Consider the following 20,571-nt stretch of genomic DNA (forward strand, 5'->3'; position numbering starts at 1 on the left):
ACAGCTTCATTCACCTGTGTTATCTTCTCCTCAATATCACTGCTCTGGTCTATAAGACTGCTTACTTGCCTAATTGTCTCTGTCATTTTTGAACTCTTCCATAACACTCTCGTGATTGACTACTGTACTTGCCATTTCACTGATTTTCTTCCTAAGTGTACTCAATTCCACTGTTAGTTCACTGATGGTTGTGTCTTTCTTGTTGGCCTCCCTTCCTAGTTTTTCTGTTTCTTCCTTTTGCAAGTGCATCTGCTTCTTTATTTCATCAATTTCATTTTTGAAAGCCATTTCTAGTTTGTGTACACGTTCAACCAGTCTATTGTGAGTCTCCACTTCAACCAGTTCTTGGTAGAAATCATCATTTTGCTTTTTACCTTTATCCCGTTTCTTTTCCAAATTTGCTTTACTAAAGTATGTATCCATTTTGCAATACTAAAAGTACAGAGTATGTACTTACAATCCCCGTGTTGCTGTAGTCTAAACAAACCTCAGCTGACTCAACGCATTCTTTCGTCTTGGTTCTCTTTCCTGTTTGAACAAGTCTTGTTTAATCTTATTATTTTTTTCCTTTTAATAATGAAAAATCATTTAGTCTAACCTGGTACAGAGCTTGACTCATACAAAGATACTAATTTAGGTAATGCCACTGGCCGTGTTGGTTCGGTACGGAGCGCCGATGTCGCACGTCTGCCTCGAATGACTGTGTGTGTGTGTGTGTGTGTGTGTGTGTATTTACCTATTTGTATTTACCTATTTGTAGTACAGTATACAGGAATTGAGCAATGCTCGTGTTGTCCTGTCTCCATATCCACATTTATCAAGTCTACCTTTACACACATGAATTATTTTCTCATGCACCATTTCTTTGTCTAAGTCATTCCAAATATTTATGTATTTACCTAATATACCTAATTGTGATATACACGGAATGTACTATGCTCGTGGGTTTCCGTCGCTGTTTCTCAATAAGTCAAATTTAGCTTTAAACTCGTTGAAGTTTTTAGACTGGACGATCTCTTTGTCCAGGTTATTCCATAAGTCTATACTTCTGTAAGGAAAGCTATATTTCTTGATATCCTTCAAGCAGCTTGACTTTTTCAATTTCATTCCGTGTCCTCTTGTTGCTCTCTTATCCCATAAAAACAGATCTTTGTCAATTTTATCTACTCCCACCATGGTCCTGAACACTGCAATCATGTCTCCCCTTTTTCTCTTTTCCTCTAAGGAAGGCAAAACCAGCTTTTCCAACCTCTCTCTGTATGACAGGTCTGTCAGACTGGGGACCATCTTGGTTCCTGTTCTTTGTATTCTCTCAATCTTGTTTATATCTTTCTTTTTGTGTGGGGACCACACTACCGCTGCATATTCTAACCTGGGGCAGATCATGGCCACTATCAATTTTTTCATCATCTCCTCATCCTAATAATGAAATGCTACTTTCATGTTAGTCAAGAGTTTGTAAGTCTCTCCAACTATCTTGTTAATGTGCTTTTCTGGTGAAAAACTATCTTGGACCAACACTCCCAAATCTTTCTCTTCTCTCCTTTTTGTGATTAATTCATTACCCAACAAATAATTCAGTGATGGCCTCCTGGTACTTTTACCCATTTCCAATATTTTACATTTCTTTACATTAAATTTCATTTCCCACGTCCGGCTCCAATCGTGTATCCTATCCAAATCCTCCTGCAGCATTTTACAATCCTCCTCAACCTCTACCTTCCTCAAGATCTTTACATCATCAGCAAACAGACTTGCATAACTGTTCACTCCATCTACCATATCATTTACATAAATCAGGAACATTACTGGCGGCAACACCAAGCCTTGAGGGGCTCCACTTGTTACTTCCCTCCACCCAGACATCCTATCCTTTATTACTGTCCTCATTTGTCTGTCTCTCAAAAAGTCTCTCATCCATTCCAGAAGTTTCCCCTTTAGTCCTCCTATATATTCTAGTTTCCACATTAGTCTCTTATGAAGTACCTTATCAAAGGCCTTCTCTAAGTCTAAGTACACACAATCCACCCAACCATCTCTCTCCTGTACCACATCAATCGCTCTTGAGTAAAAGCTCAACATGTTAGAAACACATGACTTTCCACTTCTGAATCCAAACTGATATTCAGCCAAATTATTCATCTCTTGCAGATATTTTGTCCATCTGTCTTTCAGGATTCTCTCGCACAATTTTGCGACCATGCTGGTTAGAGACACTGGTCTATAATTCAGGGGTTCTTCCCTGTTTCCTCCCTTATAAATTGGTACTACATTTGCCCTCTTCCATTCTTGTGGCACTTTCCCCTCTTCCAGAGAACACACAATTAACCTGAATTTTATGTGCCAGTTGTTCTCTGCATTCCTTCAGTACCCAATTAGAAGTTCCATCAGGTCCTGGGGCTTTCCTTATATCCTGAGTTTCCAGTAATTTATACACTTCCTGTACCTCCACTTTTATATCTTCTATCACTGGTACATTTCTAATCACTTCCTCCCCTTCCACAAGCTCCTTTTCATTAGTGAAAACTGACTGGAAACGTTTGTTCATTATTTCTGCTTGCATTGCCGCATCCTTATAGACCTCTCCTACTTTCAATTTGGTGATTCCTTCCTTTTGTTTCAGTTTGCCATTAACCCCTAATACGCGGGCAATGGACAGCCGACCCCCCCCCGGGTGGTGGCGTTGTATCGCGGTCTGAGTACCTGTAGGAAAATATTAGCCAAAAATCAGAGATTAACCCTAGAACATTATACTTGGTATGGCAGATAGTACTTACATTCAGCTTTCTCCAGAGACAGGTGTTGAGCCTTTGTGGACTACCCAAGGACTTGTGGAGACTTGCAAAGTTGGGTAACAAAATCTTCACTTTCACACCTCCAGCAACCCGGTTTCCCCTCTACCACAGCCTCATTCTGTCACAGTAAACTTTATACTACAACGTACAGATAGTTAGGAATCCGTATTTGTACAATAAGCACTGAAAATAAGGCTAAAATCAACGAAGCATACGGCCGACATGCAGCGCGGCGGCGGTCTTCCCGTCACTCAACAAACATTTCCATTTTCACAGCTAAAAACACGTATACTACATTATTTTCAATCATATTACTTCTCAAAAGATCACTGCGGCGCGCTTTTTATTCTGCCTTACGCCCGTCACTTTATTCTCGTTCCTGTCGGCCGCTCACACTGACTCGGAAGACCTAGAACTCGCCATAATGTCACTTTGAAAGCCTGCGGTAAACTGACGCTAAACAGGGGCAAACCGTGCGAAAAAAAGCTAGTGTGACAACTGGGGAAACAAGCGTTTCCTAGTAGCATAAACTGTTTGTGAGAGGAGAGTGCAGATTTACAGTTCTGAGCAGTCAGAGCGCTGCCATGTATCACAGCCAGGTAGCCGGGCCGTGGTGGGGGGGGGAGGGGGGAAAAACGCGATACTTGGCAACAACGGAGGTCAGTAGTACAAAGGTAAAGTATGCTAATTGTAGCTAAAGGGTGGTGGTACTGATAGACAATACCAGCTGGAACATCCTTGCTCACGTTTATTCAAAATTAACTCGAATCGCAAAAGCGATGCTCCGCCGTTATGTCCCTTTTCGGAGAGCGCCGCAAATGCGACGCCCCGCGTTTTAGGGGTTGACAAATCTATAAAACAGTTTGGGTTCATCCTTGCTTTTGTCTATTATACCTTTTTCAAAATTTCTTTCTTCTTCTCTACGTATTCTTGTGTATTCATTTCTTGTTCTTTTATATTCTTCCTTTGTTCTGTTGTTACCACTCTTTCTCCAATTGTTCCACGCCTTATCTCTCTCTTTTTTTGCTATCATACACCTTCTATTAAACCACTCCTTTTTCTTGTTTTCTTTCCCTCTTACTCTTGTTACAAATTTTTCCACTCCCAAATTATACAGGTCTAGAAAGATATCCCACTTCCTCCGTATCTCTCGTTTCTCTGAATTTTCTCCAATCCGCATTTTCAAAAAAGTTTCTCAATCCTGTAAAATTTGCTTTCTCAAAGTTGTATCTTCTCTGTCTATGAAGTTTGTCTCTTGGCTCAACGTTCCCTATTATCATCTGGAACTCAATGACCACATGATCACTTTTTCCTAAAGGACAGAGATATTTCAATGGTTCTATTACATCAGGTTCTTTGGTAAACAGTAAATCTAACCTTGCTGGTGTGTCCCCACCTCAAAACCGTGTCTCTTCTTTGACCCATTGCGTCATCACATTATTCATTATTATATTTAATAACATAGTGCCCCACGAATTCTCGCCGCCTCCCGAGTACCATTCCTCCCAGTTCACCTCTTTACAATTAAAGTCACTCACCAAAATTATATTATTGCTTTTCTCAATTATTTTTTGTAAATAGCTAGCCATACCTGACAACATCTCCTGGTATTTGTCATCCTTCCATGCTCTCATCTTAGGGGGAACATACACTACCGCCATATCTCTCTTCACATTCTCTCCAGTTACTAATTTCATATACAGTATATCACTTCAGCCTTGCCTTCTCCCATTTCCACGGTATCTACGTTTATGATGTTCACTGCTATCATCACTCCTCCTCCCGTTTTTTCTTTTCTATCTTTTCTCCACAGTTTGTATTTAACATCTCCCAAATGAACATCAATATCTTCTCTTAATTTGGTCTCTACAAAGCACATGACATCAGGTTCATGTTCTCTCAAGAAATCGTTAATTTCGAGCCTTGTTGATATGAATCCGTCAACATTAGTATATATCACCTTCAAATTATTTTTGATGTTTTTTATACCCTCTTCTCTCCCACTCTCCGTCAGTACCACTTCCTCAAATTCTGATCTTTCATAGCCATCCCCTTTAGTTTCCTTCACTTCTATTTCCTTCAATACCACTTCCTTACTTTCATATCCATTACTCTCCAAAAAAAAGTATTACATTCTTCCTCTGTCCTCTTATCATTTTTTTCCTTTACTTCTTCCTTCAATGATTTTAAAACTTCTCTATCTTCTTCATTCAGATCTTTTCTTATTATAATATTTTCCATTCTTGCCTCTTTGCTTAACTTCCAGGTTACTTTAAGTATATCATTTACTACACCTTCTGATGTAAACTGACTCTCATTGGCCTTGTTTCCCCTTTCTTATAAGGCCCTATCCTCCTTACTTCCTTAATTTCTTTTACCCACTTGTCTCATTCGGGGTCAATCTTGCCTAATATTCCTCTCACCAGGTTCGTGTCTCTCTCGAGTCTCACGAACCTAACCTTTTCTTCCTCTTCCCTGTTTCCAAATACTACCACACATCTGTTCCTTTCTACAGTTTCTCTCACTATTTTCTCTTTTTTTTTTCAGTATTTTCACTAAATTTTCTTCCATTTTTTTCTTGTTCATTTCCCTTTCTTCCTGGATGATTTCTCTTAAGCTGACCACTTCTTTCTGTTCTTCTTCTACGTGTGCCCATTTTACCTTCTGCTCTTCTAATACACTGCTCACCTTCTCCGTTTTATTAGTACTCTCTTCTAGTTTCCTCCTCAATTCGACATTTTCCCGCTTTAAATTTCTAATTTCCTCATTCGCTGTTTCATTGAACTGGATCAGACTCTGTATAGTAGTCTCTATTTTCAGACACGTCCTTTATCACTAGATTCTCTACTTTCTTTTCAAGTTCACTAATCCCCATAATCAATGTTTTAACCAGATCCATGACACTGGTAGTTCTATCAAATCCTGGAAATTCGAGTCCCTCAATGTTTATATTTTCGGCCATGTTTGATATTGGTTAAAGTACCAAAACAGCTGTTACCGAAAAATACTACAAACATTCAATTATACTCTAGCCAATAAATCTTTACATTTTTGATAGTCTATTAACTTTCATTATTTTAAATTTAAAACAAGACCTTAGGAGACAGGACAGACTAAATTCCTGAAAACTACTTAAGGTTTGCAGCGATGGCTGGGACGTCTGCTCGCTCTGGCTGTGTGTGTGTGTGTGTGTGTGTGCGTAATTCACCGGGTCGGTCAGGATCACTTGATGGTGGTGATCGTCAGCTTTTTACCCTCCCAGAAGGGAGCTGAGAGCTCATATAGTCCGATCTAAGGGCAAGGCTGTGACCTTCACACACGCACACCCGTCCCCTTGCTCAAGGGGGACAGTAACCACCCACTTCGTCAGTGAAACTTTTCGCAACCTGAGCGAGGCGCGAACTCCCGTCCACCAGTTGGCAAGCGAGAACGTTACCACTGCACCAGCGAGCGGTGTGTGTGTGTGTGTGTGTGTGTGTGTGTGTGTGTGTGTGTGTGTGTGTGTTTTGTGTGTGTGTGTGTGTGTTTTGTGTGTGTGTGTGTGTGTGTGTGTGTGTGTGTGTGTGTGTGTGTGTGTGTGTGTGTGTGTGTGTGTGTGTGTGTGTGTGTGTGTGTGTGTGTGTGTGTGTGTGTGTGTGTGTGTGTGTGTGTGTGTGTGTGTGTGTATTTCAGACTTGCGTTTGGACAACTTGGGTTCCATTCCCGAAGCTGCCAATAACACGATCAATTGTTTAGCTACAAAAAATTAAAGTGATAACCTTAGACTAGAACAGCACATAAATGTGACTCAGATTACCTGAAATCGTTGCAGCGCGAGGAAACGAGTGAGAAGCACAAGGAAACTAATGCAAAGCATGAGTAAGTGAGTATGCAGCGCGAGAGCCCTCTGCAGGAGTAAGTGAGAGGGCCCTGAAGGGCCCACGAGCACTTGTCTGTATCTATGCCACAGCAAGTCTCTTTACTCTTTTGATTTTTTACTATCTATCTATCTATCTATTGCCAGAAGCCTCAATCCCGTTCAGGGATTCTTTTTTCTCATTACCGTTTCTTTGTGCTGAGGGATATAATTTTGGACTCCTGTTTCATATAATTCACAGAATTTTCTATATAGAACATTCCTCTAAGCTCGTTTTCCCAACCTATTTCTATGAAGTACTTCTTTAGGTCATGGTACTGTAGTTGCCCTTTTTGTGGATTAAGCTCTTTTTGTAACTTTTATTACTGCTAACCATATCATGTGCAATTCTGAAGCTGAAATTCAATACTACATGGTCGCTTTTGGCGAACAGAGGTGATACACTATGTTGTCAATATCATTATCTTGCCTTGTAAATATAAGATCTAGTAATGATGGATCATCAAGTCCCCTTTTTCTGGTGTTGACCTTTACATGTTGTGTTACGAAAAAATCCTGTACAAGACCTACGAGCTTTTTGATACCAACAGCTTTCATAGCTTCTTACATCTGGAGTACGTACTCCAATTTATATTTGTATTTAAATCTCCACTTAATAAAATTCTTTTAGATTTCTCTTCCATTCTATGTACAGTAAAAGCTCGATTAACCGGAATGCATGGGGATTCTTCCATTCTGGATGTGGAATTTTCTGGATAATCAAATGTTACTCTTAGAAATTTTCTGGGAAGTCAACCAAATGAAATAGTACCAAACATGGGACTTTACTTTATTTCATAAAGTACACCCACAAGCAGTAATCGGTAGCCCCCTTAGCTGCTGAAACCAAAGGAAGGATAGACCGGGGAAACAAACACGGCCTCACCCCCCCCCCTCCGACCCTATCGCACCCCTCTCTACCCAACCCCTGTCTAAACATTGCCAGGTAGGTTTGTAACATTCATGGTTGGCGATGTTACGTTTTGCCCATGTCTACATGGATTAACATTCACATGAGTTACCACTAGTGTTAATAACATACCATGAAGTAATGTGCAATAATGTGTTACCAGCTGGCATATGAACGTGGAGAAGCAATGTGAAATAAATAAAGGCAAGAGTATGAAAAAAGCTGAGCAAGTATAATTTTAATGCATTATAATAATATAGGCTTATTAACATCAAGTAAATAATACTCCCATTTCAAGTGCATGAATCTGTTTCAACCACATTAACGATATCTGTTACCCTGCGGCGGTGCTCCAGGTTGTTAGTATTTCAAAAATGTTTTCTGGTTATTTATATTTATGCACAGACTCAAAAGCATCTATGAATAATATTCCCTTTATATGAGAGACTCTGCTTCAGAGATTCGAGTCATCCTCTGGTATGAATAGCGCGCGCGCACGCACACACACACACGTGCACACACACACACGTGCACACACACACACACGCGCACACACACACACACGCGCACACACACACACACACACACACACACACACACACACACACACACACACACACACACACACACACACACACACACAGGGAGTCAATCGAGGCAGACGTGCGACATCGGAGCTCCGTACTGAACCAACACGGCCAGTGGCATTACCTAAATTATTATCTTTGTATGAGTCAAGCTCTGAACTAGGTTAGACTAAATGATTTTTCATTTTTAAAAGAAAAAAAAAAAAAATAAGTTTAAACAAGACTTGTTCAAACAGAAAAGAGAACCAACATGAAAGAATGTGCTCAGTCATCTGAGGTTTGTTTAGACTACAACAGCATGGGGAATGTAAGTACATACTCTGTACTTTTAGTATTGCAAAATGGATACATACATTAGTAAATCAAATTTGGAAAAGAAAAGGGATAAAGGTAGAAAGCAAAATGATGATTTCTACCAAGAACTGGTTGAAGTGGAGACTCACAATAGACTGGTTGAACATGTACACAAACTAGAAATGGCTTTCAAAAATGAAATTGATGAAATAAAGAAGCAGATGCACTTGCAAAAGGAAGAAATAGAAAAACTAGAAAGGGAGGCCAACAAGAAAGACACAACCATCAGTGAACTAACAGTGGAATTGAGTACACTTAGGAAGAAAATCAGTGAAATGGCAAGTACAGTAGTCAATCACGAGAGTGTTATGGAAGAGTTCAAAAATGACACAGAGACAATTAGGCAAGTAAGCAGTCTTATAGACCAGAGCAGTGATATTGAGGAGAAGATAACACTGGTGAATGAAGCTGTGCAAAGCCACAAAAATGATGTGGAAACCACGTATGCTGAAATGGTGAAAGTAAAGAAAGACTTAGAAACAAGGGTGGAGGAAAAAAGCATTAAACAGGAAGTGAAAAGAATAATCCAAAACAATCCAAAGTTAGTCAGAGATTCAGTAGATATAAACAAATCTATAGTAATCACTGGTATAGAAGAGGAAGAAGTAGAAAACAAGATCACAAGAGACAAAAAGGAGATGGCAAATGTAATGAGCTTACTGAAAGAAGTATCAGGGGAAATCTGAAGTAAAGACATAGAGGAACATAAAAGGTAAGGGAAATACGAGAAAAGCAGGACAAGACCTCTAAAGGTGACTTTCCAGAGTGTAAACACTGTGGAGGAGATACTAAAAAATGCAAAGAATCTTATGGAAAAAGAGGAGTTCAAAAATGTATGGATAAAAAGATGCCTAACACAAGAGGAACTGGAATTACTGAAAGAGAAAAGGGAGGAAGCAAAAACAAAAAATGAGGGAAGATCAGAAGAGGAGAAGAAGAAATTTTTTTACAAAGTAATAGGATTGCAGGTACGAAAGTGGTACACAAACAGGATGGAATAAAAAGGAGGAAGGTAGTAAAACCATGTCATGACAAGTATATAAACAAGATGATAAAATTGATGTACTCAAATGTGGATGGAATGGTATCTAAATTATTAGAGATGAACGATTATGTCAGAGAAAATGAACCACAAATAATATGCCTAACTGAAACAATATTAACACCAAGGATATCCAATGACATACTAAACTTAGAGGAATACAATATATGGAGAAGAGACAGAAATTAAAAAAAAGGAGGAGGAATTATAATATTAACTAAGAAAAATCTAAAAGTCAATGAAATAAAACTAGATATACCATCACAAGTAGAACTGATTGCAGTAGAGATCAACAAATCTGAAGGGAAAGTAATTGTAGCCAATTTGTACATGCCACCCAGATCAAACACATGGGAAAGAGATGAATATGAGGACCTGGCAGAGAGTACAATTCAGAGTTTAAGATCATTACTACATAAAATGGAAGAAAAATCGGTAAGAATTATACTGACTGGGGATTTTAATACAAATATAAAATGGAATACTCTAGATATAATTAGCCAAGAAAGCTGTTGGGACCAAAAGCTCCTGGATCTCGTGCAAGAGTTTTTCCTAAAGCAACATGTGAGGGAAACCACCAGAAAAAGAGGACTTGATGTACCTTCAGAGCTAGATCTGATATTTACTAGGCAAGAAAATGATATTGACAGTTTAATATATCACCCTCCACTCAGCAAAAGCGATCATGCAGTACTAAATTATAACTTCAGGATAGCATATAACATAGTTAACAGCAATGACAGTTACAAAAAGAACCTAAACTATAAAAAGGGAAATTATCAAGACCTAAAGAAGTATTTCTTAGAAGTTGATTGGGAAAATGAGCTTAGAGGACAAGATTTAAATGCTGTATATAAAAAATTTGTGAATTTTATGAAATAGGAGTCCAGAAGTACATCCCACAGCACAAAGAAGCAGATAAGAAAATACAGAAATGGTTCAATACAGAATGTAAAAAATCAAAAGAAAGAAGAGATTTGTTGTGGAATAGATACAGAAGACACAATAGTGAAAGGGCGTATAATAATTACAAACAGGCAAGAAACGATTATACAAGAATAAGGAGGGAAGCCCAAAAACAGTTTGAGGAGGATATAATAAATAAAAGTAGTGATCAACCAAAGCTGTTTTACAGCTACATCAGAAGCAAAACCAAAGTAAAAGATATAATACAATCCATTACGGACGAGGGAATCACTTATATACAAGAGAAAGATATTTGTGAAGTAGTAAATAAGAATTTCCAATTAGTTTTTACAGAAAAAAAAAATTTTGAGAGGGACTATGTGGAACATGCATGTCCACACATACTACCAGATATACAAATAGCAGAAAAAGTAATACAGGAGGAGTTAAGTAGATTAGACATAGGAAAAGCAAGTGGTCCTGATGAAATTTCATGTTGGGTACTACAAGAATGTGCAAAGGAGTTAAGTAAACCATTATTTTTCATTTTCAAGAAATCTTTGAGTCAAGGTAAACTACCTGATATTTAGAAAAAAGCAAATATTGTCCCCTTATTCAAGAAAGGAAATAGACAAAATCCACTCAACTACCGACCAGTATCACTGACCAGTGTTGTAAGCAAGGTATTCGAAAAGCTTATAAGAAAAGCTTGGGTAAATCATCTAGAAGAACACAGTATGATAACAGAAAGACAGTTTGGTTTCAGAAAAGGAAAATCATGTGTTACTAATCTGTTGAGCTACTATGACAGAGTAACAAACAAAATACAGGAAAGAGAAGGATGGGTGGACAGTATCTATTTAGATTTCAAGAAAGCTTTTGACACAGTACCACACCAAAGACTTTTATGGAAACTGTACCATCAAGGAGGAATTCGAGGCAAACTGTTTTGTTGGATGCAAGACTCTCTCATAAAAAGAGAAATGAGAACAGTACTAAGAGGAAACTACTCATCATGGAAAGAAGTGACTAGTGGAGAACCACAGGGTTCAGTGCTGGCACCAATCATGTTTTTCGTGTATATAAATGATATAAACAGTAACACTGGAAATGAGAGCTATCTGAATATGTTTGCAGATGATGCAAAAATACAAAGAAGAATTACTAACACAGACTCTTGTAAAGAGCTACAAGAAGAATTAAATAAACTTCATGAATGAAGTAGTACATGGCAAATGGAATTCAATGTGGACAAATGTCATGTAATCAAGTTTGGTAAATGTGGAAAAAGACCTGATTGGGATTGTAAATTAGGAAATAAAACCCTGTACACATCAGAAAGAGAGAAAGACCTAGGTGTGATTATCAATAACAGACTATCTCCGGATGACCACATCAGCGAGAAGGTACGGAACATGTATACACTGCTTGCAAATATGAGAATAGCATTCACATACATAAATGAAGACATGCTAAGAAGGATAATAACATCATTCATTAGACCAACCCTGGAATATGCATCAGTAGTCTGGAGTCCTCATCTCAAAAAACACATAGACAAGATTGAAAAAGTTCAAAGGGCCGCTACAAGATGGATACCAAGCTTAAGGGACCTAAGCTACGAAGAAAGACTATATAAACTGAATCTACCAACACTACAGGAGAGAAGGAAAAGAGGTGACATGATAATGCTATATAAGTGCATATCAGGGAAGGAGAAAATAGACGTAAATGATTACTTAACATATGGAGAAGCATCAGCAAGAGGACACTGCAAAAAACTGCATAAGAAGAGAGGTGATAAAGACATAAGGAAATTCAGTTTCCCAAACAGAGCAATTGATCAATGGAATGCACTACTGAATGAAATAGTGTGTGCCAAAACAATTCACAAATTTAAGGATATGTACGATAAATATGGTTTAAAACACGAGACAGTATGAGATTGACTCATTCCTGTAAAGATACAATTAGGTAAGAACACACACACAAAACTTGTTGCATAGTTGCACACATACATATACACACAGAGCTGCAACAAAATGTCAATGCATAGCGACTGGATCTAAAGATGATGACTACAGTCCTGTTATTTGCTGAATCAGTTATCACTTCCCCCATCATCGTATCCTTCATCCTAATCACAGTAATAATTACATCAGCATGTGTAAGTGTAATGACTGCACCGTGGGATTATGTCACTTTACAGCAAACAGTTAAACTCCTAGTCCGATGGGGAATAATTTTGTTTGGCCGCTGCAGTAACGCCTAGAGCAAAATGAGTCTTCTAAAGACAGGCTGCATACAAAGGTCGTAACACCCATGCAATCTGCTAGCAATACACAACTTTATGGCCTTGTGACACTAACACTGGAAATTGCTGGGTGTATTTCACCTACCAGTTTAAATCACAGAGAACTCACTCCTATTGCATATGATTTGCAATATATATGTTTAAAAATGTGTGCTCAAATCGTGTTAGATGTTTCATTCGTGTTCTGGGATTTGTTGGTTTGCACTAAGGTGAAGTGGCAACAAAGGGTGCGGGTGGTGAGGAGTGCAGTGACAGGCGGTAACAGCTACCATAAATGTGGGTGAAATAGTTTCATACACTTGAAATGTGAATATTATTTACTTGTTATTAATATGAATGTATTAATAAAATGCAATAAAATTATATTCACTCTGCTTTTTTCATTCTTCTGCCTTTATTTTACATTGCTTCAATTTACTATGCTAGCTAGTAACACATTACTGCACATTACTCCATGGTATGTTATTAACGCTAATGGTAACTAACGTAAATGATAAATCATGCAGACATGGACACGATGTAACATCACCAGCCACGATAGTTATAAACCTATCAACAACGTTTTGACTGGGGTTGGGTAGAGAAGGATGGAGTGGGACGGGGTGGGGGTGGAGGGAGAGGGGAAGGCCGTGTTCGTTTGCCTAGTCTATCCTTCCCTTCACTTCAGCTACTATGGATTATTGCTTTTGGGTGTACATTATTCAGTATTAGATACAGTACAGGTAAAACACAGTACAGGTACACTACAATACACAAAAAAAGAAAGCAAGAGAAATTGTACAGGGTTGAACACAAACCAGTAAAGATTATCAAAAATTATTTTAAGAAAATTTTGCATACGTTACAGGCCAAAATAATTTTGAAAACTTAGCTGCATACACTACTTTATTCTGTACTCTACAGAACTAATCAAGAATTATAGGGGGATGACCAGTATCCAAAATATTTTCGACCCCATGCCGGATCGAATTTGCGTTCCAGTTATACAGATGTGTCGATGCATCAGATGCCGGTTAATCAAGCTTTTACTGTAGTAGGGCTCATATACTCTGAATTGAACTTTCTTCCATGTCTTCATATTTGCCTCTTACCCAGGTGTTTGTTTTGGGTGGCATGTACAAATCTGCCACAATTGTTTACCCTTCAGATGTGTCATTCTCTAATGCAATCAGTTCTACTTGTGATGGTATGTCTAGCTGTATCTCTTTGACTTGTAGAAACTTCATTGTAAATACCAGAACTCCTCCTCCTTTTCTCAAACTTCTGTCTCTTCCCCATATACTGTAATCCTCAAAGCCTAGAGTGTCATTTGATATCCTTGGGATTAACTCTGTTTCAGTTAGGCAAATAATATGAAGTTCCATTTCTTTGGTATGGTCCTTTCATCATCATCATCTAATCCTGTGTCGCCCCATGAGAAGTGAAGGAGCCCAGGGTTAGGCAAGTTGGTCCTGACATTTGAGATGAGAGTGATCAGCTTCACTCATCCCCGAGTGGCATTACGTGGGCAATAAACCTCAACCACCCCCTGGATAGAAACCTGCACAGGCTCAATCAGACTGGAGCGCCTTAATTGCCCACTAAACCACCAGGCACCATAATTTGGTTATTCGGTTACCACCCAACATAGTAAGTGGTTTCCTGGTGTACAGGAAACCATTTGGCATGCCATTCAGACTAGGGTCACCCATAGGCAGAAGAAGAAGAGAGAATGAAGGAAAGAAAGACAGAAGAAAGAGGGTAAAATCTCTAATAATTTGGACACCATTCCATCTACATATAAGTACATCAACATAATCATGCTGTTTACATATTTGATATCTGAGTCTCCTATCTTCCTTTTTCTTTGTCCCTGTTGTTTATGTACCATTTTCTTACTTGTACTCCTACTACTCTGTAAAAAAAAATTTGCTTTTCTTCCTCTGGAATTTCCTCATTTTTTGTTTTTCCTTCTTCCCTCTTTTCCATTAGTGATCACCATTCCCCCTGAATTAGGCATTTTTATATCCAGACTTTACTAAATTCCTCTTTCTCCATGAGTTTATTAGCATTTTTCAATATTTCCTCTACAGTGTTCACACTATGGAAGGTAACTTTCAGGGGCCTTGTCTTATTTCTCTCATATTTCCCTAGCCTTTTGTGCTCCTCTATACCTCTATCAAAGATATCCTCTGATACTTCCTTCAATTTGTTCATTATCTTTACCATCTCCTTTTTTGTCTCTCGAGATTCTGCTTCTTATTTTTTCTTCATTTATATCGGTGATTACTAGAGATTTGTTGATATCTGCTGATACTTCGACCAGTTTTCGGCTGTCTTAAATTATTTCTTTCTACTGTTTTTTTTCTTTGACTTTTGTTTCTAAGTCTTTCCTGACTTTCACCATTTCAGCATATGTTTGTACTTCATCTCTGCAATTTCTTATAATTTCATTTACCTGGGTTATCTTATCTTCAGTATCGCTGCTTTGGTCTATCACACTGCTTGCTTATTGTCTCTGTTTCATTTCTGAACTTCTCCATAATACGCTCATGGTTGACACCTACTTGCCATTTCATTAATCTTCTTTCTAAGTGAAACTACCTCAACTGACTGCTCATCTATTGTTGTCTTTTTTGTTTAATTCCTTTGCTGTGTGTGTGTGTGTGTGTGTGTGTGTGTGTGTGTGTGTGTGTGTGTGTGTATTTACCTATTTACCTATTTGTAGTATACAGGAATTGAGAAATGCTCGTGTTGTCCTGTCTCCATATCCACATTTATCAAGTCTACCTTTATACACATGAATGTTTTTCTCATGCACCACCTCTTTGTCTAAGTCGTTCCAAATATTTAAGTATTTACCTAATATACCTAATTGTGATATACACAGAATGTACTAAGCTCGTGGGTTTCCGTCGCTGTTTCTCAATAAGTTGAATTTAACTTTAAACTCATTTAAGTTTTTAGACTGGACGATCTCTTTGTCCAGGCTATTCCATAAGTCTATACTTCTGTAAGGAAAGCTATATTTCTTGATATCCTTCAAGCAGCTTGACTTTTTCAATTTCATTCTGTGTCCTCTTGTTGCTCTCTTATCCCATACAAACAGATCTTCTTTGTCAATTTTATCTACTCCCACCATGGTCCTGAACACCGCAATCATGTCTCCCCTCTTTCTCCTTTCCTCTAACGAAGGCAAATCCAGTTTTTCCAGCCTCTCTCTGTATGACAGGTCTGTCAGACTGGGGACCGTCTTGGTTGCTGTTCTTTGTATTCTCTCAATCTTGTTTATATCTTTCTTTTTGTGTGGGGACCACACTACCGCTGCATATTCTAACCTGGGGCGGCTCATGGCCACTATCAATTTTTTCATCATTTCCTCATCCATATAATGAAATGCTAATCATATGTTAGTCAAGAGTTTATAAGTCTCTCCAACTACAGTACAGTATCTTGTTAATGTGCTTTTCTGGTGACAAACTATCTTGGACCAGCACTCCCAAATCTTTCTCTTCTCTCTTTTTTGTGATTAATTCATTACCCAACAAATAATTCAGTGATGGTCTCCTGGTACTTTTACCCATTTCCAATATTTTACATTTCTTTACATTAAATTTCATTTCCCACGTCCGGCTCCAATTGTGTATCCTATCCAAATCCTCCTGCAGTATTTTACAATCCTCCTCAACCTCTATCTTCCTCAAGATCTTTACATCATCAGCAAACAGACTTGCATAACTGTTCACTCCATCTACCATATCATTTACGTAAATCTGGAACATTACTGGCGCCAACACTAAGCCTTGAGGGACTCCACTTGTTACTTCCCTCCATCCAGACATCTTTTCCTTTATTACTGTCCTCATTTGTCTGTCTCTCAAAAAGTCTCTCATCCATTCCAGAAGTTTCCCTCTTAGTCCTCCTATATATTCTAGTTTCCACATTAGTCTCTTATGAGGTACCTTGTCAAAGGCCTTCTCTAAGTCTAAGTACACACAATCCACCCAACCATCTCTCTCCTGTACCACATCAATCGCTCTTGAGTAAAAGCTCAACAAGTTAGAAACACATGACCTTCCACTTCTGAATCCAAACTGGCATTCAGCCAAAATATTCATCTCTTCCAGATATTTTATCCTTCTGTCTTTCAGGATTATCTCACACAATTTTGCGACCATGCTGGTTAGAGACACTGGTCTATAATTCAGGGGTTCTTCCCTGTTTCCTCCCTTGTAAATTGGTACCACATTTGCCCTCTTCCATTCTTTTGGCACTTTCCCCTCTTCCAGTGAGCATATGATTAAACTGTGAATTTTATCCGCCAGTTGTTCTCTGCATTCCTTCAGTACCCAATTAGAAATTCCATCAGGTCCTGGGGCTTTCCTTACATCTTGAGTTTCCAGTAATTTATACACTTCCTGTACCTCCACTTTTATATCTTTCATCACCGGAACATTTCTAATCACTCCCTCCCCTTCCACAAGCTCCTTTTCTTTAGTGAAAACTGAGTGGAAACGTTTGTTCATTATTTCTGTGTGTGTGTGTGTGTGTGTGTGTGTGTGTGTGTTGGGACGCCATGCTGGTCGGTATTTCCTGTGCACATACTCTTTTACAGAATGAAAATTTGTTTAATGAACATAACATTCAGCCAGCTCAAGGTGGTCATTAAAACCAAAATTCATTTAAAGAGGGTTCTGTATATCGAGGGTTTACTGTACAGGTGTTCCTCCCCTAACGTGGTTTGCTGTAGTGCGATATTGCTCTAATGTGGCATGATTTTGGGGAAGGAATTAAACATTCTAACACAGCCACTGTTAGCATACGCGGGGACTATTAGCATAACGTGGCAATTTTAATCCTGAGTCGAGCTGAGTCTCTCAAGGAATTCATCTTTGACAATGACCCTTCCCTGACACATGGTAATGACGTGCTTAAGCAGATTGTTGATGCAGTCAGCATCTACGATCGTATGCACATTGACCAAGTAAACCGCCGTGAACAGTCAATGACCACTCGTTACTTTGCCAAACAATCTGCCTCTGGTCTACAGCAAGAGGATATCCAGCGACAGCAGGATGAAGAAGCTATGGAGGACCCAGAAAGTGATGTTTGAGTGTTGCTAGTGAGACAGACTTTGATGGATTTTAGTGTGTTTTCTCCCCCTCTACCTCATCTCCGGCAACATGTGTCTGCTCTTCTCCTCACATAAGGTACAGTACAATATATAAAAAAGTCCTGTATTGACCTAACGTATTTTTTATAACCATAATAACGCTTTTAGGAGGTTTAACTGGGGGGTATGAAAAAATTTTGTACCACAAGGGGGGAAAAAGTGGATTTGGGGCAGGGGTGCGGAAGGAAATTGGGGTTTTCAAGAGTCCCTCTAACACGACATTTGCCTAACGCGAGGTCGGCGCATAAGCAAATGCCTGAATTAGGGGAGGAACACCTATACTTGTATGTACAGCATTTCACAGGGCTTGTTCCGTGAGCAAAAAAATACATAAGTAAATAAATACAGTCAATAAAACTCACTGTCGATGGTCTATCTATCTATCTATTGCCAGACGCCTCAATCCCGTTCGGGGTGGCCACAAACAAATCACCTCCACGTCGCTCTGTCCCCTGCCATTTCACTGCCCTGCTCCCAACTCACACCCCCTTCTCTCATATACCTCTCCACCCCATCCCTCCATCTCATTCTCGGCCTCCCCCTCCCTCTCCCCCCCTCCACCTCAATCACATACACTCTCTTCGTCAGTCTTTCAGCCTCCATCCTCTCCACATGGCCAAACCACCTCAGTGTATTTTTATATTTTCGTATACCAAACTGAATAAATGATGACGTACATTTATCCATCAAGTTTACTAAATATGGTACTAGGTTAAATTTCCGGTGATACTAAACAAAAAACACATATGGAACTGAATCCCTTCAAACTAATTACTTTCATTTTGTCTACGTTTTCTGCAGCCAAACTACTTTTGTTAACTGCCTGGAAGTAATGTAGTTTATAAAAGTTGTATCTAGCCTTCCATCTTGACGTCTATCTTGAGCTGAATAAAATCATGTAGAGGTAGCAAGTATAATATGAAAATACTTGCAAAAACATTTAGCCCTAACATGAATTAGTATCCAATATCTATACACCTCCATGAATGCAATGTATTATGAATCAAAGGAGAAAATTAACAGCATAGTACTATACAGTATAATGGTCTCGACATTTCTGTTGACACTTCATACAGTAATAATACTTACAAGATCTCTTTTGCGTACGCACTGGAGGATCTCAGCAAACAGTTTCTCAGCCTGGGCTGTCCTCAGCTCAAACACTCGCTCCAAAGCCAAGATGACAGTGTCCCGGTTGGATTCAATCACACTGAGTCCTGAGCAAGTGTATCTGGAAAGTGTGAATTAAATGGAACCATAAAATATGAATATTATTTATACATGCACTACACTTCTCAGAGAACAACGAATGTACCAGTACATGTATAAACATCAAATTAGAGCTAGTGCCAGAAATCAAGCAACTCCTTCAGTCCAAGTACTGTACTGTATATCTTTTTCACTGCTATTCTGGTTAAAGCCAAACAATTTTATTCAGTCAAGAGGGACACCCACATGATACAGCTAAGGGTTAACACTGCATACTGATACTGTATAAACACTGTGGCTGAATCTAAAGTAGAGCACCTAAGTGTTATATAAAGTATAACGCTGACACAAAAAGAGAAAGCATGGGTAGGGTAGAAGAGGATTGGAGAGAAAAAAGAAATATAAATCATTAAGTAAAAAATAAAAACAGTATGGTCAAAAAAGATGAAGAACACTGGGGGAAGTGTTAAAAAATAAAAACACACACAGAGACACAGATAAAAAAAAAAAAAAAGGACAAAAGAGAGAGTGGAAAAATAACATTCAAGAATGGAAAGTGCAAAATAATATGGAGAGAATTTTGAAGAGATGCAAGAGTGACAATCATATAATGTACATAATGTACAAAATGTATAGCCTGTGTTGTGGGGTGGATAATTTAAAAGACCTGAAAAGTGCAGAAATGTTTGGCCCTCTCAGTGGGGCACCACTCATAATTCTACATGAAATGAGCACTCAGCAGTCAGGGAAGATGGTAGCCAAATGGTAGAGCAGTGGACTGCTGACAAAGAACATGTAAATTCCATCCCTCACTTGGGTTGGGAACTGTTGGATGATATGGATTTCATTACAACAGTTTAAACCAGGGGTGCCAATATGCCAATCACAATGTAGTGGGTGTTGGGGTGGCTAAACTCTAGACTGAAGTCAACTGGGCAATCAGAAGCCACATGACCTAGTTCAATCTCAGTTACATTTAGAAGCAATGCATATTTCACACATTTGCACAATGTTCCCTGACAACACAGACCTAGCTAATCCCACAAAATTAATCACCAATCTAGCATAACTCAAATAATTTTTATACTAGTGTGATAGCTGTGGTAACCAATACTCTCATATCAACTCTGGTTACTTGCATTCCTCAGCCTGTATTTCCCTCTCTCCACAACATGCAGTATTTTTAAAGGCAATGAATCCATGATCCATCCATCCATCCATCAGCCATTCCTACATTGCCCCGTGAGAAGCATAGGAGCACGGGGCTAGGCAGTTGGTCCCGACATTTAAGATGAATCCATTAATCTAAAAATAATGGATCTAGAATTTAGCTCTCTTTTGTTTAGTTTTCCTGAAGACCATTTTTTTTTTTTTTTTTCAGACTTCCAACCTTTGGTTGTTTCTTCT

The 20,571-nt window shown here is 38.7% G+C and overlaps 1 protein-coding gene across 1 annotated transcript in view; it reads right to left on the reverse strand.

Annotated features, from left to right (window-relative positions):
• Trpm (transient receptor potential cation channel, subfamily M) overlaps positions 1-20,571 on the reverse strand; it is a 933,145-nt gene that overhangs the window by 600,940 nt on the left and 311,634 nt on the right. Inside the window, exon 9 of the mRNA XM_080282376.1 lies at positions 19,045-19,186. Within this exon, the coding sequence (XP_080138502.1) occupies positions 19,045-19,186 (142 nt within the window). The remainder of the gene's footprint in view (positions 1-19,044; positions 19,187-20,571) is intronic.

The sequence above is a fragment of the Coenobita brevimanus genome, chromosome 93 (genome assembly GCF_032717465.1).
Source record: "Coenobita brevimanus isolate Jiangsu-jjx chromosome 93, ASM3271746v2, whole genome shotgun sequence".
NCBI classification, from domain to species: domain Eukaryota; kingdom Metazoa; phylum Arthropoda; class Malacostraca; order Decapoda; family Coenobitidae; genus Coenobita; species Coenobita brevimanus.